The sequence below is a fragment of the Schistocerca piceifrons genome, chromosome 6, assembly GCF_021461385.2.
Source record: "Schistocerca piceifrons isolate TAMUIC-IGC-003096 chromosome 6, iqSchPice1.1, whole genome shotgun sequence".
NCBI classification, from domain to species: Eukaryota; Metazoa; Arthropoda; class Insecta; order Orthoptera; family Acrididae; genus Schistocerca; species Schistocerca piceifrons.
This window is the reverse complement of record NC_060143.1, coordinates 348,468,712-348,494,233: the sequence shown is the minus strand read 5'-3', so window position 1 is coordinate 348,494,233 and position 25,522 is coordinate 348,468,712. Positions and strand designations below refer to the sequence as shown.

The 25,522-nt window shown below is 38.3% G+C and overlaps 1 protein-coding gene across 1 annotated transcript in view; it reads left to right on the top strand.

The window, feature by feature from the left end:
• Positions 1-25,522, top strand: part of LOC124803383 — a 514,737-nt gene that overhangs the window by 435,338 nt on the left and 53,877 nt on the right. The window contains 5 exon segments of the mRNA XM_047264568.1: positions 10,646-10,720; positions 12,810-12,981; positions 13,088-13,205; positions 16,517-16,749; positions 16,967-17,084. Coding sequence (XP_047120524.1) covers positions 10,646-10,720; positions 12,810-12,981; positions 13,088-13,205; positions 16,517-16,749; positions 16,967-17,084 — 716 coding nt within the window.

The following is a 25,522-nucleotide window of genomic DNA, read 5'->3' as shown; positions in this document are numbered from 1 at the left end:
CTACAATCCTTCATAATCCTTTTCTTCGATATAGGGACAGTTATTGCCTCTTCCAATATTTTGGAGTCTTCTCATTCCACACCACCCTCGCACACGGTACAGCCACTTTCTGTCCTCCCCTTGCTGCCTTGACCATTTTGACACTTACTCCGTCCTTACCTGGTGACTTTCCTCTTTCTGTCTTGTCCTGTAGCGTTACCATTTTTTTTTTCATGTCAGGTCCTTCTTTCCCCCTCCACCCAGAATTTACTTCTACCACCTTAAGTCTTTCGTCCTCATATCCAAATCTGTTCGGGTTTAGCATGTGCTCAGAGTTCTCCTTCCACACTATCTTCACAGTCTCTTTGTTATTAACTTCTTTCTCCTTTCTATCCATCATCGTTGCATCCTCTTTCCAACCTCTCCTCATGCTTTTGACCATTCCATACAATACTTTGTTACTTCCTTTGCTATCTTCTTCCATCATTGTCCATTCTTCCAACCACTTTCTTCACTCCTCAACCACCGCATTATTTTGCCTCTTTCTTCTTTTTCTTATATTCCTATATTGCTAACCCAATTCTTTCTTGGAACCACAGTATGAAGGCCTTGTTCTTCCCTCCCACTACCTCCTCGACTCTCTCATGGTTTCTCCTTTCACCAGTTTCTGCCACTTATCCTTCTGCATGCAACTACTGCAGCTAATACCATAGCACTTTTAAATTGTCCCCATTCCTCTTCTGGTCCCTCCCCCCCCCCCCCCCCCCCCAACCTGTGATAACCTTTTACTTGTAATCTCCTGGTATTCTTCTTTTGCTTCCTTTCCTCTCAGTTTCTGTCCTGTAATTCACCTTTCCTGGTTTGCTGCCTTCTTCCATTCCTTCATGATTCTCATGTTCACCAGTAGCCAGAGGTCACTATCCAATGCCTCAGATGTTAATACCTTTCCAATGCCTCAGATGGTAATACCTTTATATCCATCAAAGTGCTCGTCATTTTCAATTTGTTGATGAAAGATTTCTGTGGCAGATTCATGCTGTATCACATTACTTTGTGGTGCTCTTCCTTCTGAAAGGAGAAGTTGCCAGTTGCTACACCATTTCTCTTGCAGAATTCCAGCAATCTGTTTCCATCTTCCTTTCTAGTTTCCTCCTCCCAGTACATCTTCATACCCTTGTCTTTCAGTCCCTATATGTGTATTCAGTCTCCCATGACAATCATCCTTTGTCCATCCAACTGCTTTTTGTATTTCTTCCCCAATGTCTTCCTCCTCTTCATGTACAGCTCACTTGATGGACTTAAACCTGAAACCCCTCCATACTTCTTCCCTTTGTCGTTATTCTGATCTTCATTATCCTGTCACTTATTCTCTGTACTTCTTGTGTTGAATCATCTTTTATTTTTAACAATAAACTTTTTAAATAGCATTCAGAAGCCCTTGAAAAGAAAAGTAAAGTGATATAATGGTTGTTTATGTTGACACTGAAACTTTTCACAAAAGTGTTAGAGAAATGAACTATAATTAAAAGGCAAGGCAGCAGGAATTTGCTCTCACGGTATAAACACTGCCAAGTGGTGCTCTCATGCCAGGTGGCAAAAATAATGTTTATGTGCCTGTCTGTGACAAAGCACGTCCACTACTCATTGAGTCATTAAATTATATACATTAAAAGACCACTTGGAGGAGATTTATTACAAAACTGAGACAACAGTGCTGCACACTTTCACATAAATAAAGGCCATATTGTGGATAAAGAACAGTTTGGGTCTTAAGGATTGCTGCAGTTGAGTTACATTGTGCTGTCTATTCCTGTGGGTCACAGTTTTAACACTATAATGGCAAAGGGATCAAAATGACTCATTGTAGATTTTTCTTCAATGTATAATCCATTTTTTACTCCATTCATGAAATTGTATGACTTTCTATAAATTTTTCTCCTCTGAAATCATATGACATGTCTTAAATTTTTTCCCTGTATGATTATATATTAGATTTAACAGAATAATTCAACAATGGAGCAGCAACAGTCATAAATTGAGGAGAATTGCTGTTCATGGTTGCATACACCACTTTGCCACAACTTACATCATTTCACTCAGATAAGTCCATGAAAGATGTTGTCAAATAAGTCTTGTTAGCATGAATTTTCTGATAAAGAAAATGTTACTTTGCTTAGAGTATTCCAACATTGAATTGGAAATTGACTTCACTGGTGAAGGAAAGGATTGTGTACCAGAGAAAAGTGGAGATGAAGACATTGTGACTGAGGATGGATTAGCAGAGGAGGATTCAGATGTTAATCTATATCAAATTCTCACCTCACCTTGTCCGTCACAGCAGGTTCAGTGATATGCCTTCTCAAAGATGGTTGCTAGAGACAGAACTGGGTGGAAGTTGTCAGTTTCTTATCTTGTGGAAGTAGGTTGGCTGTGAACATTCCAAAGGAGATGGGAGCTCCCACTACTTACACTTGTCAACTAGTAGGCAAGACTCTATTAGTGATACAACTCGTGTAGTGATTCAACTCATGTAGTGATACAACTCGTGTAGTGATACAACTCGTGTAGTGATACAACTCGTGTAGTGATACAACTCGTGTAGTGATACAACTCGTGTAGTGATACAACTCGTGTAGTGATACAACTCGTGTAGTGATACAACTCGTGTAGTGATACAACTCGTGTAGTGATACAACTCGTGTAGTGATACAACTCGTGTAGTGATACAACTCGTGTAGTGATACAACTCGTGTAGTGATACAACTCGTGTAGTGATACAACTCGTGTAGTGATACAACTCGTGTAGTGATACAACTCGTGTAGTGATACAACTCGTGTAGTGATACAACTCGTGTAGTGATACAACTCATGTAGAGATACATAGCATCAAACACCTGAGAAGTACTAAAAAACAATGATTGGTCTGTGTCACTCCAGAATCTGGAGAAATTGATGGTGGTCAATTATGCTTGGGGTATCATTTGTATAAAAGGTGTGCCCACTGATCTTCAGTCACAATATTGGGGATCTACTTACATCAAGGATGTTACGTCAAGGGACAGATTTTAGGAACTTCTGAAATTTCTCCATTGTGTTGAAAAATCGACCTGAGCCAAACAACTGCTGGCCAACAAAATTGCTCTTGTTTCTGAAATTTGCAGAAAGTTCATGGGTAACAATATTCATTCATACTGTCCTGGAAAAGATATAACCATAGATCAGCAACTACACTCCTGGAAATTGAAATAAGAACACCGTGAATTCATTGTCCCAGGAAGGGGAAACTTTATTGACACATTCCTGGGGTCAGATTCATCACATGATCACACTGACAGAACCACAGGCACATAGACACAGGCAACAGAGCATGCACAATGTCGGCACTAGTACAGTGTATATCCACCTTTCGCAGCAATGCAGGCTGCTATTCTCCCATGGAGACGATCGTAGAGATGCTGGATGTAGTCCTGTGGAACGGCTTGCCATGCCATTTCCACCTGGCGCCTCAGTTGGACCAGCGTTCGTGCTGGATGTGCAGACCGCGTGAGACGACGCTTCAACCAGTCCCAAACATGCTCAATGGGGGACAGATCCGGAGATCTTGCTGGCCAGGGTAGTTGACTTACACCTTCTAGAGCACGTTGGGTGGCACGGGATACATGCGGACGTGCATTGTCCTGTTGGAACAGCAAGTTCCCTTGCCGGTCTAGGAATGGTAGAACGATGGGTTCGATGACGGTTTGGATGTACCGTGCACTATTCAGTGTCCCCTCGATGATCACCAGTGGTGTACGGCCAGTGTAGGAGATCGCTCCCCACACCATGATGCCGGGTGTTGGCCCTGTGTGCCTCGGTCGTATGCAGTCCTGATTGTGGCGCTCACCTGCACGGCGCCAAACACGCATACGACCATCATTGGCACCAAGGCAGAAGCGACTCTCATCGCTGAAGACGACACGTCCCCATTCACGCCTGTCGCGACACCGCCGGAGGCGGGCTGCACGATGTTGGGGCGTGAGCGGAAGACGGCCTAACGGTGTGCGGGACCGTAGCCCAGCTTCATGGAGACGGTTGCGAATGGTCCTCGCCGATACCCCAGGAGCAACAGTGTCCCTAATTTGCTGGGAAGTGGCGGTGCGGTCCCCTACGGCACTGCGTGGGATCCTACGGTCTTGGCGTGCATCCGTGCGTCGCTGCGGTCCGGTCCCGGGTCGACGGGCACGTGCACCTTCCGCCGACCACTGGCGACGACATCGATGTACTGTGGAGATCTCACGCCCCACGTGTTGAGCAATTCGGCGGTACGTCCACCCGGCCTCCCGCATGCCCACTATACGCCCTCGCTCAAAGTCCGTCAACTGCACATACGGTTCACGTCCACGCTGTCGCGGCATGCTACCAGTGTTAAAGACTGCGATGGAGCTCCGTATGCCACGGCAAACTGGCTGACACTGACGGCGGCGGTGCACAAATGCTGCGCAGCTAGCGCTATTCGACGGCCAACACCGCGGTTCCTGGTGTGTCCGCTGTGCCGTGCGTGTGATCATTGCTTATACAGCCCTCTCGCAGTGTCCGGAGCAAGTATGGTGGGTCTGACACACCGGTGTCAATGTGTTCTTTTTTCCATTTCCAGGAGTGTATTACCAAGCAAACCAAGATACAGGTTCACTCAATTCTTGCCCAACTAGTCTTACAAAAATGTGGTCTCAAGTTCTGGATTGTTGCAGGTATAGCAACAAAGTACATATGTAATGCTTTCCCATTTCTCAAAAAGAGGACATGGATAGAAAGAAAACCAATTGGAGAGTATGTCATTCTGAGTCTCATGTAGCCATTTCTGAATCAAGGAAGAAATGTGATGACAGACAACTTCTTCACGGTGCTTCAACTTGCTAAGAAGTTCAAAGAAAATAAACCTTCATTAGATTTTCAGTGTTAAAGATATGTTGTGAAATCCCTGACGAGATCAAGAAGCCAAATGCTGAAATACACTCCCATCACCATCCTGTGCCAGACAGGCAACACAGACTGCACACTGTCACTGTATACCAAGGAAGGAAGAATAAAAAATGTAATTCTTCTGAGTTCATTGCATGCTGAAGTGTCAGTGAGCAAATAAGGAAAGAAGAAATCTGAAACAGTAACATTCTACAGTGCAACAAAGTATGGGGTGGACGTGGTTGATCAAAAGGCCTTTAAATTTACTACCAAGATTGCATGTAGGAGATGGCCAATTCATGTCTTCAACATCATTTTGGACTTGGTGATAATAAATACATGAGTCATTTATAAAATAGTAATGACAAGGAAATGGAAAGAAAGTAGTTCATTCTGCAGCTGGTGAATCAATTCAAGGGAACGAAAGAGCAGGAAGATGAACCAACTAAAGAAGAGAATACAGGGCCAAAATTATCTAGAAAGTGGAACAAGTGCCAAATAAGCTTCTGGAAAGGCAACAAGACCAGCGACAACTGTGTAAAGCACCACAAAGCTGTGTGAGGAAAAATTGTGTGATCATAGAATTCAGCTGTGCGAAATGCACCTAGCAGATTCCAGCGACTTAAGTGAGTGAAAAGTACAGAAAAGCCATGTGTAAAATACTTGAGAGTATAATATGACACATTGATACTAAATGTGTCTTGAAGGATTTACAAATAGTTGCCATATGGAAGTCTAAAGTTTTAGGAAACTTGTTGGCATGAACAATGAAAGATCGGTAAGATAATTTTGTTGTTGTTGTTGTTGAAATAAGTAAGTAGCATGTTAATTGTCATGATAAATAATTATTGTTATAACTCAGAGAATGGTAGAGGTTAACATATATCAAAATATATCCCTTGTTTAAGTCAAATGTGAAAATATTTTATCCGAGCTCAAAATGACCCCAGTCTACCATTTTAGGTATCTCAGAAACTCTGCCATTCTGATGTTAAAGGTGATGATCAGTCCTGGCTGCTGTTGTTGAAGTTGTCCCAATCTTCTTTGAATCTCTGTTGTAGCTTGGAAGTGATTACATTGTTATGAAATTTCACTTTGGAACACTGCTCAGGCATTGGCTACACTACATGGTGACAGGCCTATTTGTTCCTTACCAGTGGCTTGCCGTGCGGTACATTTTGGTAAATCAAATTTCTGAGACATTGGACCACCATTACGCAAGCTGTACTTATTAGTACCTCAAATCACTGATTTTTCCCTCATGGGGTTAGCAAGTCTCCTACAAGGATTAAAGAATTTTGTGTTCCATTTTTATGGTTATTTTATTGTCTTCTTGTGATCAAAAGTTATGCTTCTCCACTGCCTCAGTGTTGTTATATCAAGTTGATAGTCATCAGGTCACATTAAACAGTTTGTTGGTCCTCTGCATGTAGTATGGCTCTTCAAATTTTTGCTTCTGTAATCTAATTATTGATAATATGTTAAACTGTAATAAAGTATTGTAATAATTAGGTTAATGATGGTGGTGGTTACTATTATTATGTATTTCAACATGACATAATCAATCTGTTTCTGAGGTATGTATGTCATTGTAATGTTTCATCTGCTATGTCTTTTTTATTTATATGATGATCTAATTTATTGGGTTTCATCCTGGTGCTACTGTTTTTTCACCTCCTTTCTAATAAGTATCTGGTGCATTAAGTTTCAGTTTTTTGCTCTTTTGCTGCCTGTTAACAAAACATTCTACATTATTTCTTTTTTAGCATGTAATTCTGCCTACATAAATGTTGTGTGATTATTAAAATAATTATAGAATGTTGTATTTTGTAGAAATATACAGCCATGTTAATAGTTTCCTTACCAGCTGTGATTTTTCTCAAGAGCAGCCTGGAAACCTGTGCACATGGTGGTGTGCTAAAGAGTTTTTTGTGCAGTGTATAATACTCTATAAGCAATGCACTATTTTTAGTCTGTAACAAGAACCCTGTATTTACACTCTTCATAGTTGTTTATACCCTGATGACATAAAAAAAAGCAAGGCTGTCGCAAGTAGTCTGAACTCATTTACCCACAACTCTTATCTGCAAGTACATCCTTGAAGAAAAAGAAATTCAAATGTATAGGTGTAGTGTAGTGACTGAACAGGACAAAAGTACTTAACATTAAATAGGTTGTAGTGCATGCCAGAAAGATAGATCAGAAGACAAACTAGAATGCAGCAAAAGATGTTAAAACATGGTAGTTATCTGGAAACAGAGATTACCAAAAGAAGCACCAGAGCAGATGAGAAGTGACACTGCAAAGTATGCTGTGAATTTAATTCTTCGTTTTGAATGACATCTAGGCAGTTAGTTAGCTATTAATCTGTAAGGACAGGAAAAATAAAACATTGGCCTATAGCAAGCTGAGAATACCTTGGTGAGGTTCACTATGTATTTCTGGCTAGAAAAATGCATATACATATTGTCATACTACATGTATTGTGAAGTACTTCAGTGTATTCTGCAATCAAATACTTGTTTTACATTGTTAGCCATCTTTAGGATGGTTGTAAGAGTATAAATCCCGTCTGTGTACAGCCTAGAAGTTTTTATTTGCTAAGCCACAGTCATGTTGGCATGAGTGACAGGCAATTTATTAGAACTGTTCAGAAATCTGCCATATATAACTAAACTTCGTGTGAAAGCACATATTGGTAAATAACCATACAAATACTTAATGAAATGCTGTACACATGCCCCATTACAAAGTGATACGTTTTAACAGGCAATTCTAATAAAATGCAGACATTTTTTCCCTACCAAAATTTCACTCCTGCCTCTTCTGATCAGAATTTCCACCTGCTAAAGTTATTTGCAGTCTTTGTACAAACTTGTATATATTGCTCATAACTTTTGTGTATCATTATTGGGCTGAGTGAAACCTACCCCACTTAGATTAGTTAACACATTAACTTATCTTTCAGTTTCCTAATGCAGTTTCACTGCATGCAAAAAAGTTCTTAGTTCACAAAGTGAATTACACTTTTTTAATAATCAGTGTCATTGTTGCATAGATGTTCACACACTGTATCATTCATAGATTTTTTTTGATAGATCCCACTTTGAAGGGAACTTACAGAGATGCGAAATAAATCTGTATGCTGCCTTAACAATTAACTATCAGTACAGAATGTTTGGTTCTTTGTAACTAAGTGAGGGAGTTTACTTTGCAATGGAAAAACCAGGATGGAATGTAACAATATTATGAAAAGGAAAAGTTGCTACTCACCAGATAGCGGAGATGATGAGTCATAGATAGGCACAACAAAAGACTGTCACAAATAAACAAAGCTTTCAGCCATTAAGGCTTTTGTCAACAAAAAACACCACACACACACACACGCGCACACACACACACACACACACACACACACACACACACACACACACACACACACAGTCTCAGGCAATTGAAACCACACTCAACACTCAATGTGGCTTCAGTTGCCTGAGACTGTGGTTGTGTGTATGAGTTGCGTTTGAGTCGCGTCTGGATCTCAGAATATTCTTTCCTATACTTATTAATGATTGGAAAGGAATATTTTACTCGGTGAACAGTTTTACGTAAAATTCGCTTTTGTTTCACTGAGTATATCTATCTTTGTTGTAATGATCAATTTTTATATACTGCTGCTCTTGAAACTGGACTGAAAATTTTTGCAGTGAGATCTCAGTTACTGTGGACAGTATCTATTTAGGGAGAATAATAAAGTGGGAATGAAAGAATCATAATAAAAGAAAGGAAAAGGGAAAAATGAAATGTTTGGACCACAGTTTGGAATCTTAGAAAAGGACACAAAATAACAATTTTGTGAAAAGTTGGATGTCGAAAGAAATATTGGGTAATTTAGAAAAGTCTAGAGTACTCGGCTACTTTCGTTCTGTAAGATCACCATATGTAGTGAATCTGTGTGCTTTACTTATTGTAGTATATCTCATTGAAGGAATCTTACTCACTGAAATTTAAGACACTAGCCATACTGGTGAAGCAATTGTGTTTTTCAATTTTTTTGAATTGGAAGAATATTTCATGCTGATATCAGACGATTCGTATAATATTAATCAATACCATCCTAATTGCAACTGTAGATAAGGCATAAACAGCGTTAATGAAACAATCTTTCCAATCATCACTGGATGAAATATGTGACCAAAGTAACGGAAAGGTAAAGCACCATTTGTGAATAGTATGAATAATGTATGTACCAGTAATGATGAGTGAGAGGGTGCAAGAATTAATGTCAAAGAAGTTGAGAATTAATGTCAAAAGAAACAATATTATGTCCCTTATCTCAAAGTCCACCCTCTCCAACTTAATTTTATCTTCCTCTTTCTGCCATACTCTCATTAGCTTTCTATGCATAAGTTACTACACAGTACAGTGCACAAGGTTCCATGTCTATCTCCAGCCACTGTTGCGATAATATTCATTCATTCATTCATTCATTCATACGTTTTCAAAGAAACTGAAGATGATGATGATGAAGTCTCATACTGCTTGACAAAGCGTAGGGGACAATGCGGGAGACCTGCATTGCCGTACTAGGCAAGGTCCTAGTGGAGGTGGTTTGCCGTTGCCTCCCTTCGACCATAATGGGGATGAATGATGGTGATGAAGACAACACAACAACACCCAGTCATCTCGAGGCAGATGAAAATTCCTGACCCCACAGGGAATCAAACCTGGACCCCGCATTCGGAAAGCATGAACGCTACCACGAGCTGCGGACTCAAAGAAATTACTCTTTTGCAATTTGTTGCCCTCTGTTATTGACTTCCCTCGAGCTTCTCCTCCCCCTCCCCTCCCCCCTTTTATTCTTCTTCTTCTTCTCCTTCTCCTTCTCCTGCTCCTTCTCCTTCTCTGGACGTAACCTCTTTGCAATGTCAATTTTACTCTTTAAAGTCTATACAGTTGACTTATACTTGTGCACCCCATTCAAATCTTGCTCCTGCCATCTTCTTTCTGGAAATAATGCTGTAGGTAGGATCTTGATGGTAACTTAGTGCTCATTCTCCTCCTCCTTTTTTACTGCCTGTGTTAATTATGGTTCCAAATGATGAGTAGTCATCTACTGTCTCTGTCCAGTCTGTCAATTTTTAATGAGACATATTCATTTAATTTCCTTCATTGCTTGTGCGGTGACAATTGTTGTATCAGTATTGATTCTTTCTAGTTTGTTATACAGTGTTCCTTGTTGTAATAGTCAGATTGGTAGAAGTACACCCCATCTTACAACTCAACCTATGGGCCATTGCTGTTACAGTATATATTGTGTGTAATGCATGTTGCTGTTGCATGTAGTATAACGAAGTATGTGCCGCAGGCTGAAATAATTTGATGTATGCAATGTTTGTGGTGTTAGCAAAATCAATAGTAATTTTTTTTGGTGTTACTGAGTTGGAGCAGTAGTTGGAATGAATAGAACAAAAACTCCTGTTAGTTTAATTTTGTGGTTGACATAGCACTCGGAACAAATAAATGTGGTATGTATATATGTGTGTCCGTCTAGATGTCCGTCTGCCAGTACAAAGGTAACATGTTCAATCATTGTAGCAGCATGGACAAAAAAGTACTGTTTGAGATAATGAAAGACAATAGTCAAACTGCTCAGGTTTCCAGACTGCCTAAATCACCAGCTGCAGTATTTATTATTCCCTTGCATGATGAGCTGTTTTTGTCTCAGTCGTGCGAGTCCTGGACGAGAGAAGGCTCCGGAACTACAACCTCACATTGGCCCGAGGTTTGCTGCCAAAGGAAGGTTAGCTATGTTATGTCTTCCAAAATGCATTTTTGTTAACTACTTGTTATAGTAGTATGAAAGATTAATAGCACCTCATTTAGTGTTTTATTGAAGTAAATCTTTTTAACAGACAAATATGAGGAGAGCCAAACAGGATGGGACAAGGTACAGTAAACGTAACTGAAAACGGATAAGAGTAATGATTTAACAAATGTATTGATTTACACTCAGTATCCAAGGAAACAAAAATGGATAACTTTGTACATTCAAACTAGATTGAAGTTTCTTGTTTCATTTAAAATGTTTTGTAATTTAAAAAGTGAGAGTGTCCCCTTTCTCTCTCTCTCTCTCTCTCTCTCTCTCTCTCTCTTTGTGTGTGTGTGTGTGTGTGTGTGTGTGTGTGTGTGTGTGTGTGTGTGTGTACAAAACAAACAGAAGCCAGAATAAACACTGGTTTCATCTAATTTGAATTACTAAGTTTTATTAATTTGAAATTGGTTTTAGTTAACGTGAACAAGATGTGTTCTGAAAGATCTAAGTGGAAGGTCCCTGGAGTAGATGATATTCCTTCAGATATAGATCCATTGGAGAACCAAGCATTACAAAGTTATTCCACCTAATGTACAAGATGTATGAAACAAGGGAAATACTCTGACTTAAAGAAGAATAAAGTATTCCAATTCCAAAGAAGGCAGGTGCTGACTACTGTGAATACTTCCAAACCATCAGTTTAATAAGTCACAGTTGCAAAATACTGATACTAATTATTTACAGACTGGAAAGACTTATAGAAGCTGGCCTTGGGGAAAATCATTTAGGGTTCCGGAGGAATTTAGAAACGTGTGAGGCAATACTGATCTAGGTCTTACTTAAGAGATGAGTCGAAGAGAACCACACCTATGTTTGTAGATTTAGAGAAAGTTTAGACACTCTTTGAAATTTCAAAGGGATAAAATAAGGAGAGGAAAGCTTCTTGACAACTTGTTCAAAAATCAGCCTGCAGTTAAATGAGTCAGAGGACATGAATGTTATTCAGTAAGTACATTGAGCTAGCTGTGAGGGGGACCAAGGAGAAATTTGTAGTGGGAATTAAAGTTCAGGAAGAAGAAATAAAAACTTTGTAGTTTGCCGATGACATAGTAATTCTGTCAGACAGCAAAGGACTTGCAAGAGCAGTGGAACTGAATGGAAAGTGGCTTGAAAAAAGGATATAAGATCCACATTAATAAGTGTAATGGAATGTAATCAAATTAAATCAGCTGGTTTTGGTGAAACTGAATTAGAAAGTGTGACACTAAATATGACTGATGAATTTTGCTATTTGGGCAGCTAAATCACTAATATTGCTTAAGTAGAGAAGGTATCAATTGCAGACAGGCAATAGGAAGAAAAGCATTTCTAAAAAAAAAAAAACAGATGAATTTGTTAACATTAAACGCAAATTTCAGTGTTAGGAAGTCTTTTTCAGAAGATATTTGTCTGTGGTGAGTGTTGTGCAAAAGTGAAATGTGAACAATGAGCTTTATGGCCAGGAAAAAAAACAGAAGCTTTTGAAATGTCATGCTGTAGCTGAAGGCTGGAAATTGGATGAGTGGATTGAATAACTGTTGAGGAGAGACTAAATCAGATTGGAGAGAAAAGAGGAGACCAGTTGCTATGACACGTCGTGGGGCACAAAGGAAGAAGCCGGCAAGTGTGTGTGTATGTGTGTTTTTTTTGTTTTGGTGGGGAGGGTTAAAATTGCAGATTGAGACCAAGAGATGATTGCAGTCAGCAGATTCAAATGTATATGGGTTGCAGTAGCTATACAGAGACAACCAAGTTTGCATAGGATAGAATAGGGTGGAGAGGTGCTTCAAACCAGTCTTTGAACTGAAACCCCAGCAGTAACAAGAACAGTGAGTTCTAGGAAGACAATATATCACAAGCATCTGAAAAAGAATTAGTTATACTGACTACACATGGTGCTTCATAACTACAGATAATTGCTATTTGAGCTTAAAATGTTGAGTAGGGTTGACATAATGTGCAGCCTTTCTTTATGAAAGTGTAGAGGACACTGGATTTCAGCATGAATTTAAGATAAGTTTTTTATTTTCCTTTATAGCAAAGGTGCTGAACCTCAGTTCCGCAATCCTCGTGTTAAACTTCTATGGGATCGCTGGAGGAACGTGTGGCTTCTAGCATGGGAACGGCAACGTAGACTGCAGGAAAGATTAGCATATTTGCAAGAACTTGAGAAGGTCAAGAACTTCAGCTGGGACGATTGGCGCAAACGAGTAGGTTATCAGCTCTTATTATTGCAGTAAACAATTTTTGGTGAAAATCTGTCTCTTATTTGTTTCCGTTAAATGAGTACTTAACATTGCATGTTGGTTTTTTTAGTTCCTGAAATTCATGAACCACAAGAAATCGCGTCTCACTGACCTTTTCCGAAAAATGGACAAGAATAACGATGGCCTCATTCCTCGAGAAGACTTCATTGATGGAATTATGAAGACAAGTAAGCATAACTTTTTGCTTTCTCAGTTAATATCCAACATCCAAGCTGCTAATAAAAGTATACATTCGTGTACAGGTTCGTTGTTGCTATTTACATAAATAGTAATATAATACTTAAAGATAATATGTGGTTACCCTATATCCAGGAAATAAATTGAAACAAGCAGAATTATATATGAATCTCAAGGAATTTCAGAAACTATGATTTTATATTATATTGGTTACTTTATGTTTGTCGTCATTTTCGATGTAATGTCATAGGGGGTTAGATCACAAGCTGAAATTGAGAACTGAATTCTTTTGTGTGCCACTTTAAAGTGTTACATAATCTTGCAGTACAGAATGTTTTCAGATGGGGCGAAAAATCAATTTACCACTCATTTTTGTATTGTTGTTGGTTGTTGTTCCCCCTACCATTCATTTGTTCCTGTTTGGCTTGTATGGCTTTCAAACAGTCATTCATCATTACAGCTTTATATTAAATTGCTAGTGAATCACTACTTCATTGAATTGTAATAGTGGACAAAAGACTGTTAGTTCAAGAAAAGAGAAGCAAATGCCATTCAAATTTTCGACTGACCTTTATTTATTGTTTTCCTTTACTTTGGGTTCAAGGACATTCACTGTGCTGCTTGTTGCAATCCATTTACATTCTCGCACACACACGCGCGCGCACGCGCACACACACACACACACACACACACACACACACACACACACACACAAACACACACACACACTCTCTCTCTCTCCCTCTCTCCCTCTCTCTGAGTTCCTGTTTCCAAACCCTCTAAAAGAAAACCACTTCTCAGAATGATGTTAAATTTATAACTGCATATTATTAACATGGGGGAGCTGTCGTGGATCAAAAATAAATGTAACAAAAATTTTACCAATAGATGGCGCTGTACGTGTCTTAATGTAATTGGGGTCAGCTACACATGACAGATGAATTTCAATACAATGGCTATGGTTTGAGTTGCATCTTACACCATCTGTACTGTTCATTGTGCATGATTACACAAGCTCAGCAGTCAACAATTGTGGCACTGTTAGGTAGCCCATCCACTATTGCAAGGTCGTACCATATTGAATGGGAAAAATCGATCTTTAATTGTCCTGTGGCCAAAAACCATATAAAAAGCAGAATGACACCTGTCTTTAATTGTCCTGGGGCCAAAAACCACATAAACAGCAAAATGACATCAGTTTTGATTGTCTCGAGACTGGCACAAGACATCTTCAATAAGCTGTCCACCATTTTCTTCCACAAGTTGAAATTAAGAAGCAACATGTACCACTACAGGTCGGAGTGTCTTGAGGGACAAGTTCAAATGCTGGGCAAGAATGTAATTGGAGCACTGAACACAGCATCTTTCAGCTGACTCCACAGCCAGAAATCACACTGATCATCAGGTGATCTGGATGACAACGCTGTAGGAAAATGACAGCTGATAATTCCAACATTTCAGAAATGCCGCTGCTGCAGCCACTTTACTGGCTGTGCAGTAGGTGGAGGAGTGCCATCTTGCATAAAAATGGTTCTACCTGCACATCCACCCTATTGAAGGGTTGGAATGATGTTGGTGTGAAAAAGGCCCTTGTGGCATTTACCAGTAACGGTACAGGTAACAGGACCTTCAGGACTCATCTTCTCCAAAAGATGTGAGCCTATGATAAATGATGATGTCAAATCATACCATACAATCACCTTTGCAGAATGAAATGGTACCGGTTGGTGTGTGTACCCATATTCTGCAGTTCTGTATACTGACATGTCCTTGGAGATGGAACTGGGTTTTGTCTGTCCGCTGAATATTCCATGACCATTCATTGTCCACTTCCATGAACAAGAAATTAGATTGAACATTTGGCTTGCTGACAGATCAGCAGGAAGCAACACCTGAACATGTGTGATTGCTGTATGGATAGCAATGCAGGATGTTTTGTAGGATTTTATGCACCGTGCTTGCAGGCATGTCAAACGTACAGGCAATTTGCCATGCACTTCATGTTGGAACACAGCTGCTTCACCCCTCCTTGTGATGCTGTCTCCACACATTTGACAGCTGTCGGATCAGCTGCTTTCCTCTCTCTGCCACACTGCTTGTCAAAAGATACTGTCTTTTTTGGATTTTTTAAATAATTTTCTCCAGACGCTTAAGAGACATCAAACCAAAGCCTTTTTTCATACCCTTGTCAGGAGTATCTGCGAGGATACTGGTGCACAGTTACTGTTTTTTAAGCTTTGCCAGCAGCACATGATTCTTTATGAGGACAGTCATGTTGAGCTGCGTATTTCGATGCTTACAGTACTTTCTATTGGTCAGATTTTTGTGGTGTTCCGCCTTCTCTTTCCTGCATCAACAATGTGCTTTTCAAATTTGATATCATTTTGAGCAGTGGTTCTCTTCTCACAGTATTTTGAAACTGGAATCTTAATTATGGACACCCTATATCGGGGGTGGGGGATGGCGAGTTGTTGATCTTACAATTAAGTTGTAGACTTCTGCTGTATAGAGAACTGATGCTGGTGTCCAACCTGACAACTTTTAGTAATTTCAGCATTCTTCTTCTTCTTCTTCTTCTTCTTCTTCTTCTTCTTCTTCTTGTGGTCTTCAGTCCAAAGACTGTTTTGGCACTGCTTTCCACCCTAATCTGTTCTGTACAAGCCACTGCATAACTAATTTCTCATTATAGTGTGTCCTTTGCCCCCTCAACAGTTTCTTTTCCCAGACTTCCCTCAACAACTGCACTGCCTATTAGTTTGTGTCATTGTGTTGCTTGTCAGTTGATCACTTCCTTTAGTTAAGTTGTATCATAATGTTTTTGCCCAATTTGGTTCAGTAACTCTGTATTTTAATTGAAATTTATTGTAGCCTAAGTAGATATTTAACCAGATCATTGATTTCTTTGCTGAAACAGTTTTTGTTTCTTTTCTCTCTTCCTTTCTGCCACCCTAACTGCTTCTTTTTTGTATTATGTTGGATTTGCATGTGTTGTCTTACGACTATTGTTTATTAAATTGTTCCTGTTCATACATCAGCTTAGTGTAGCCTTTCCTTTGGACTGCTGGTCCCAGCGGAGGTTAGAGTCCTCTCTCGGGCATGTGTGTGTGTGTGTGTGTGTGTGTGTGTGTGTGTGTGTGTGTGTGTGTGTGAACATTTTTCCTTTGGACTGACTATTTGCTTGAAGATATTCAGTTAAGTGGTTAATTGCTTTCAGTTTTAAAATATGTGTGTGTTTCATTCTTTGTAATGAACACCCTTACTTAGTGAACTACGATGAGAACTAGAATCTTTGTTTTTACAGAATTTGATACGAGCCGGCTGGAGATGAATGCAGTTGCTGATCTTTTTGATCGTAATTCAGAAGGTTTCATTGACTGGAAGGAGTTCATAGCAGCATTAAGGCCTGATTGGGTTGAGCCAACAAAACCCGTTACAGATGCTGATAAGATTCATGATGAAGTTAAAAGACTTGTTATGCTGTGTACATGCAGGCAAAAATTCAGAGTCTTTCAGGTTGGAGAAGGAAAATACAGGGTGAGTTGAAACAACCATTTTGTTTTGAGTCTCTCTTTTTTTTATATTCAGTGTGTGATCTTGAAAATGTTGTGTGATGTACTTGAATCTGTAAAGGTTGGCCATCAGACAGCGAGGTAAACAACAGTTTTTTTCCCCTAGGGAAACAATATAAACCAGTTCGTAATCATTAACTACAGTTCTAGGTTTTCCACATCCCTCTTTATTTCTCTTCCAGTTTGGTGACAGCCAGAAGTTACGCCTGGTGCGTATTCTACGATCAACTGTCATGGTGAGAGTTGGTGGTGGCTGGGTTGCACTAGATGAGTTCCTGCAAAAGAATGACCCTTGCCGTGGTATGTATAAGCAAAATTATGCTTTAATTTTTTCGAGAAGTCTTTCTGAGAATTTGCATGTGAAATATCTGATGAAATGGTGCACTGTTGAAGGCATTTTATCTTTTTTTTTTTAGTTGTGTGTAAATATGTTTTATTTGTAAATTGACTGTGATGGTAGCAATACCAAAAATGTAAGAAAGGAATGTCAGTGTCCACGATTAAGTGGAGAGACTTTAGGCAGGAACTAAGAGAGGCTGCCCCATGACATGAGGCAGTTTTAATTATGAAGGAAAATAAAAATGATTCTTGGTTTCATCTTTATAATGTTTTATTTTATTACAGCACTTCTTTTCTGTTAGGAATAATGTCCATTGCTGACTATACCTTAGGTGTGAAGTTAGTCTTCGTACATCATTATACTTCTCCTAAAATTTTATCAATTTATTGATTTTTTGTGGAATATTCAAGTACTCCGTCTACTGTTTTAGAATAGTGTTTGTCCAGAATTTATTAACCTTTCAGATCAGAATTTAACTGTCACAGTTTTTAAGCTGTTTGTGGTGCATAAGCAATTTATTGTTATGAGATGCAGAATCTTTTATCTAGATTGCTACAGAAAACCTAATAAAGTCATTAGCAATGTTAACAAAAGATGTTATAAGCCGTAAGATATATAAGATTTCTTAACCATTATTGACTGTGTAGTATATTTTTTGGAGCAGGCTCCAGTACGGAGCTAGACCCAACTGCTGTTGCGTTAGTGTCGTGTACCTGTCCTTATTTCTCTGTCTTCTGGCAACATTCTGCTCAAGTATTTCTGCCAAGCAGTAAGCAGCTCATGCAAATGGTTTTAGTGCTGTTTGAATTGAGTTGAAGCCATGTTCTTTTTATGATTTTCTGCTAGTTTCCATAGAAATCTTAGAGGCTCCCATTCCTATCTTTACTGTTAGTTACATTCCATTTTCATTTCTACTTGCCATTTTTTTTACAACTTTTTGTTGTTTTGCTCTTCAAATTATGCAGTCAACGTGTCACTTTATATGTGACTAACGTTATCACACTTACTGACACTGTATGTTTGTTCAGAATGCTAATAATCTGGTAGGGGCAATTGTGTTGCTAGAGTAAAGGCATTTCTGTGTCTTGCTGTGAAAGTAGTCCAGATAGAAACAAGCAGATGATACAGAGAATCATATTTGTATGTAAGGCTATTTAACAGGTAGCATTTGAGATACATCATTTAAATATGTTCTTGTTTTTCACCAGTGCACTTACAATTATGTAGCTTTGTCAGATATTTCACAAACTGTATCATGTTCATGAATAAGTGAAGTGTGGTACTTGGAAATAAATTTTCATTATTTTTATGGGTAACAATAGAAGTTTTTGGATGGAGTAATACATACAGTAAGGGAAAGGCAACCACTTGCCTACAGTGGATCAGTCCGTGGAGCACAGAAACACACAAGTCTTGCTGAGGCTGTAAGAATGTGTATTTGGGTTAGAGATCAAAAATGAGTTCCGTGTAATCGCTTTAAATTTGCCAGCAGGTTCCATGGTGTGATCTCGGAACCCACTGTCTTCGTATGCCTGTAGGCTCAACTCGTGAGTCTCTGTAGCAGCACACTCGTCACCCGGGTCTGTTGTCGGGTAAAAGTGCACTCAACTTGCTCAGAAAGGAGCACAAGTACCAAAGCTCACAAGTGTGACTGTGGGCTAGCAGTGTTTCTGCTACATATACAACTGTCTTGAAAGACATTTCCACCATTAAACTGTAAATTGGTATTTATTTATTTGATGTAATCATGATTTCGGCTTCACTGCCTTTCTCGGGTGCAAGTTGAAATGTCACAAAATGTCCGACCTGTCTACATGAGGGAAGCAAGTTATGTACCAGTATAACAAGTGATTGGTTAGCAGTGAATATTGTTCTGTTTATACTTACATTTGTACAGATGAAAAATTGTGAAGACTGCTGTAAATTTATTTTAATACCTATTCAGATAATGTCTAACGATTATTTTAACATATACACAGTTTCAAGGCATTGTTGAGTCTGTAATGGCAGTACCAGAAAACGTGACATTTTGGTGAAGTATATTCTCTCAGTGGTGGTTAATTATCAAAATAAATTACAGAAATGAATGATAAGCTACACAACTAGATGTTGTGCCCAGGTTTTGTTTGACGCAGCACATATATTTTCTCATGGTGGAGGTGGAATGGACAAGAATGCAATCATTTCATTTGCATTGAATGAAATTTGTACACATTTCAAAATTTTATTTTTGTGGGGGTCCATACCCTCAATGTTGCCTGATAATGAAAACATGGTCCAAGTGGGCCGTGTATTCTTTTTATTATACCTGTCCACATGTATCAGTGATTAAGTGTGAAGCGTAAAATACTTGCTTGAAAGTGACCCACGATAGAAATTGGTCAATTGCGTGGATGATAAAAAGAATAAAATCTGCTTCGACCACATTTTCTTTGTCAAAAAAGAAATATGTGATTTTCATCTGAAGCTTGGACTGCAGCATGAAACTTATTCCAGATATCACTCCTCCTCCTCTAATGGTAAACATTTACAATTGTGTACTTTGGATAAATTAAATTTCTTCTTGCATTCTCGAAGTCTGACAAGAGACAGCTTTGTTAAAGGCCATCCGATCCCAATAGTTGGTCATTTCGCGTTGTCACTGCTACTCTACAGCTGCGAGATTGTGTACGCATCTTCCTTACTAACAGTAAGTCATGATTAGCGTTATGCTCCTGCATGCTTTGGTAATACAGTTTAAAGCGACCACAACACCACAGTTCTCACATTCGTATTAGTTGCGGAACAATTGTGGGAACAAAGGAAGTCCATTACAACTGATGTAATAGCGGCATCTTGATTTGTGGAGTATGCGACTTGAACATTAGACTTATAGGTGCTATATTTCTGATCTCTAGTTTGGGTGTCTGTGTGGTTGTGTGTGTGAATGTGAGTGCTATTGCTGGAACAAGAACCAGTAGTTGAAAGCTAGAATGAATGCTGTTTTCTGTTGTGTGTTCCTCTTCTCTGTGTATTGATCTGCTGTAGGTGAGTGAGTGACTTTCTCTTATTTCACACATTGCTCCATTATTTTTATGGGTTAAATAGATAACACAATGTTGTCAATGGTAATTAATTTTCTGGATGTCTCCTATTTTTCAAAATGTTAGGGTATTGGTGTAAAACAAATGTGCATCTTGATATTTTCCTTACAGGTTTTATATCCTTGAATTCATGTAACTTGAGATCTCTTGTTCAGCATGTCATAAATGGTTGATATCACAGTTAATGAGGCCCCCCTGCAATCCTATTGACAGTAATATCTCACTACAGTGAGATTCTTCCTAGGATTGTTGACAACTATGGCTAATTAGTGTAATACTGCCTGTGTTTTAACCTAATTTGCAACAGAAAGTAGTCAGGCTTTTTCTTGCAAGTAGATGAGAACAATGTTGCTCAAATTCAATGTCTGGTAAATGAATATTAGGAAAAAAACATCAAGAATAACACCAGACTTACAGAGTTACCTGTTGAGAGAAAAGTGATCAAATACTTCATTCTGAGAATTTTGTTGCCCTTTTGTTGTAAATCATTAGGGGAATTAAAGACAAATGAGAAAATCTATTTCACTTGTTTGTCTACCATTTGTTTTGTTGCCCATTTAATATTTAACATGATTAGGATTCAGAGATGGAAAATATATGGTGTACTGTGTCATTTATGTTAGTTGAGGCAATATGTATTGTGGGAACTAAGCATTTGCTACAGAGCAAATCATATGTAAGTTTCTGAGGTACTAGCGTTGGGAGGAATAACCCCAACTGAAGGTCACAATCACATGAGAAGACACACTAACCTAACAATCTAGGCTGCCCTTCAGTTCATAGCTTCAAAGAACACACTACCTGTGGATTTTCATTTATTGATAATGGTATGGCCTATTGTCCAAAACCCATCAAATCTTAAAGGTGCAAACAATTTCCTGCAATCTGTACATGTCTCTCACTCGCCCCACATCCAAGCAGTCTCCTGTATTCTAAAGAAAACAACCAGCTCAACTTGACATCCTACTTGACCTTCCTGAACATCACATTACTTGGCTTGGTAGTTTCCAATAACTATATCACCTTTGAGGGGTAGACTCACTGACAGATCAGTGATACAACTGCGCAAGCCAGAATTGCTCCCTTTCACATTTTAATCTCTAAAGATTTGCTGAAAACCAAGAGTCTTAAGATTTTTTGTGGCTCCAATTAGTCTTTAAAAATATTCACCATATGTGGATGCGCAGCGGGACTCACCTTTTGATATTCCTAAAATAATCTGAACTTGTTGTCTATTTATAAATCTCACATAAAGTCCATGGATGTTGACCTGTTACTGATGACCAACTCCATATATTAGTTAAGGAGAAAAGCTCAGCTGTGTTTTTCAGTCTTGTGTGTATGTGCTTCTTAACTGTTCAATGCCCTAACTATATGGAGAATGGTTACCTTAACACCTATTATTTGTGTACTTCACAGGACTTTTCACTCATAGTTGAATAGTATTCCAGTTCCGCTGTCTGTCTGTTGACATTATGCCCACAGAATAGAACTGAAATAGACATACATAGAAAGTATGTATTTTTTAATGCATGCTAAGCAGTCGCACCACAGTTACTAGAAACTTTGATCGGTGCTTGTTTTCATCAACTGACGTTATTTCTATGACATTGCTGAACAGGAATGTTGAGTTCCCATTTATCAGATATTTACAAGTGCCACACTGCTGACTTTTACAGTTTTCTTGTGAATTTTTATTATTTCTTATATTATGGACAATTTTTAGATCAAAGTGTGCTATTTTTAGAAATGTCTCATATATTTACCTGAGCTTTAATTTATAAAATTAGTTTAAGTGATAGTTAACCTGCAGTTATTTGAATTGACTTTTATCTTTTAGGAATTTCATATCATATTTGGGCAAGAGCAAGGACGTAATACTTTTGTAGGTCAAAAATATGAAAGAAATAAAGAACAGATATTTTCAGTTGTATGTTGTTAGTTAACCATAACTGTGCTGTTTTTTTAAGCAATTAGGAAAGTATTGTTTCTGAAGCTTATCTTAAATTAATTGTACTTTGTCCTGCTGTCTTTCATTATAACTTTTATTTCTTTTCATTTGCTCTCTTTTTATGCTAAATTCCCATTGTCAAGGTGGAACAACAAGTGACAGAAAAGGGAATTATTGCCACTGAATTAAGCTAACTTGCAGTTCTACTACTGAGTTCAGCTAACTTGCAATTTTACCCCTGAGTTAAGCCAACTTCCAGTTGTACAGTTTTATATCTCTGTTTCTCCCTTGAGTTGCAAATAATTTAATAAAAGAAAACAGTCCTATTTTGAGAAGGAAAAGAGTGTGTAAGATGGCAGATTAAACAGTTTACTCTTTAGCTGAATACTAAGGTTAATTTTTGGGTTGTGATGTTATTTTTAAGTGTGCACTTTGGTTGCGATGATGTTGTCAGTTGAGCGAAACTGTGCAGAAAACGTTATTTTGTATGTATATTCTTTACTAAAATTATTGGGAAGGGTCTTAACTGTTGTCGCCAACAAGCACCAAGCACCGGTGGGTGGTGTTCGTCTCATGAGGTAATTAAAAGTGTGTTTGACATGTTATGTTCTTGAGCTTGTGCCTTTGCTTATGTAATTGTGAGTTGGGGAGATGTAAAATTGCTATCTGTTATGATATGAGAGCACAAACATTTTTCATTATTAAAGCATTCACCCTAGTTCATATAGTGAACACAAAGCTGTACCAAGTAAACAATAATTATTATTAATGTTGATGATCAATCAGCTGTTGTTATTAATGGTGTAACAACAACGTTGGTAAAGCTCTCATATTATGAAAGACATTTTTTGTGAAGAATTTTGTTAAACTCATACTAATGAAGACAAAAATGTAATTATTTTACCCGTGTTTTTCTCTGTCTCTTTCTCTTTGTCCTGTACCCGCTTTCCATTACTGTGCAACTGAACATTTATGCTTTGTTCTATCGCACATTTTTGTATTGTTTTTCGTTGCAATGTATCTTTTATTTCTGATATTGTCGGCAAAATCATTTTTCGACCTATCCCGGATACTTTGGTCCATTTTCTTTCTGTTCACTGGCATGTTACGCCTATTTTTATTTCTTCTATGCATTTGCATTGTTGTGGAACATATGCAGTTGTTCTGCTTCCGATACCTGACCCCAGTCGGCCTGAGGAGCATGAACCGTGGTGTCCTCTCAGTGTTGTAGCACTTTTCTGTAAGTTTGCTTCACCACCAGACCCTCGGAATGCAGTGTGTGCTAGCTGTGGGCTGAAGTATTTGACTGTCTTTTTTTCCCTTGCAGAATTTAATTTTCTAGAATTATAGTATAACAACAAATTTTGGATGTTTTGGGAGTCATAGTATTTCTGTTTGAAGCACAGCTACTTGCATTTGCCTGTTGTCATAGTAATAAGAAACTTAATTTTTAGAAAAAAAAGAAAGAGTGAGATAAAGTTCTGTAGTTCAAAAAGATTGTGAGAACTCACCAGAAGGGGAAACAATTTATAGAAACGTTCTGTGTGTGTTTTTTACTTTCCATTGATTTGTGTTATAAATTAGTCTTATATTGTATAGTAGATGTATGACCATATGGCATATTGTTTGTCTTAAGCAAACTAACATGATTCAAGTAAGATATTTACTGGTTTTGTTTTGAAGAACAAGATAACATGCAATATGCATACTGACTGGATGAAATCCACGTGGACTTCTGAATTGCAGACCTTATTTTGTCTAAACTGTCTTGTCCACTGGAAGTGGGGTCAGTGTTTTACGGAACCAGGTATTCTGTTCATTACAGTTTGTTAAATGTGCAGAGCAATTTGTGGTGGGTCAGTAGTGAATTGTTTTCCCACCAAAGACTAACCATTCTACCATCCAGTTTTTTGTTTTCATTTTCCCCGTTGTTTGATTTTTACTGTTGTACTTGCAATAGTTCTGCAGTACATTTTGTTGGTTAATTAAGTTCCTAGAATGATATAGTCGAACAATTTATGTACCCAAGGAAGATATAACTTGGCAAAACTACTACTACTTTGAAGTATACACTGCTTGATCTTGGTGATCTTCAATAGTTTTTCAAATGAATTTAGTTTCATCAGTGTAAGGAAATTACATTGAAATTACATACAAACTAACTGAAAGGCCAATGGAACATTATAAGTAGTGTACAGGCTGTGTACATCTCTATTTGATAAGTGTCTGAATTAGACTAAGGGTATGCTTGCAGCATATAAACAGGTTCTACACTTTCTATTATATTTATTACAGCAGGAGTGTCTAGAATCATTTTAAAAGAGTGACAGTCATGAAACACCAGTGCCATTAAAAGATGATCACTGATTATCTACTTTCTGGCATCCTAGAAAAAATGGCCATGATCACATTGTAACTTCTGCTGTGATGAATCTACACAAGTTTTTAGTTTGTGCAGAGCTTTGAAAAAGTTGGTACTACTTATTTTTAAATACTGGACTTTCCATCATCAGTTCATAGTTTCAAGGAGCCAATTTTTTGTTATGTTGTAGGTTTATGCTACCAATGAAACAATGAGATCAGATGGCTTGAGGCTGATACTGCATATTCTGAACAAGAATTAATGATAAAGTGACATCAGTAACTTTCATAGCCTCTAGTTAATTCTGTGAAAGCTATAAATGGTTTCCAGCCCCTTCATGTTGAGCAGTAAATGATCATATTTATATCTCTGCCCATCCATCTAACTGAAGTTTTAAATAGTTCACCTATCCACATCAACCAAGTGGTGGAATGGTTCCTTCAAGAACCTCAAAACTATTCAAACTGAGCTGACATTCCATTTCTAGTAAAAAGATATAAACATTTGCTTCTCTGTTCAAAATTACTTTAGGATTGAGTTTTATGGAGGAGCATGTGGAGGCCAAAGTTGTTGTACAACACGGAATTTGCTATCTGTGGCCAACAGTATGTGACAAACTATTTTTTCCCATTCACGATTTCTGATGAATATGCTTGTGACATTATTCATTGCATACCGCCAAATAGTAATAACAGTTAATAAATGCTCATAAGCACATGAAACAAGAGAAACAAATCCCAGTGCATAACAAATGCTCTCACTGGACATTGAACTGCTTGGAATTGGAGTTAAATGTAAAATGTTGGTATTGCAGTTTGTCAATGCCTTCGCTACACCTCCCATGTGATTGGCTGAATGTGTGGCGTGCCTCCCATGTGAGCCTCATCACCGTACTTCTTCCATAGCTGCCAATCCTAAAGCCTTTTTTTTAAACAGTGCGGAACATAACAATTGTATTAACAAACACAGAGAATATTAACATCTTTAAGTTTGTAGTACTGT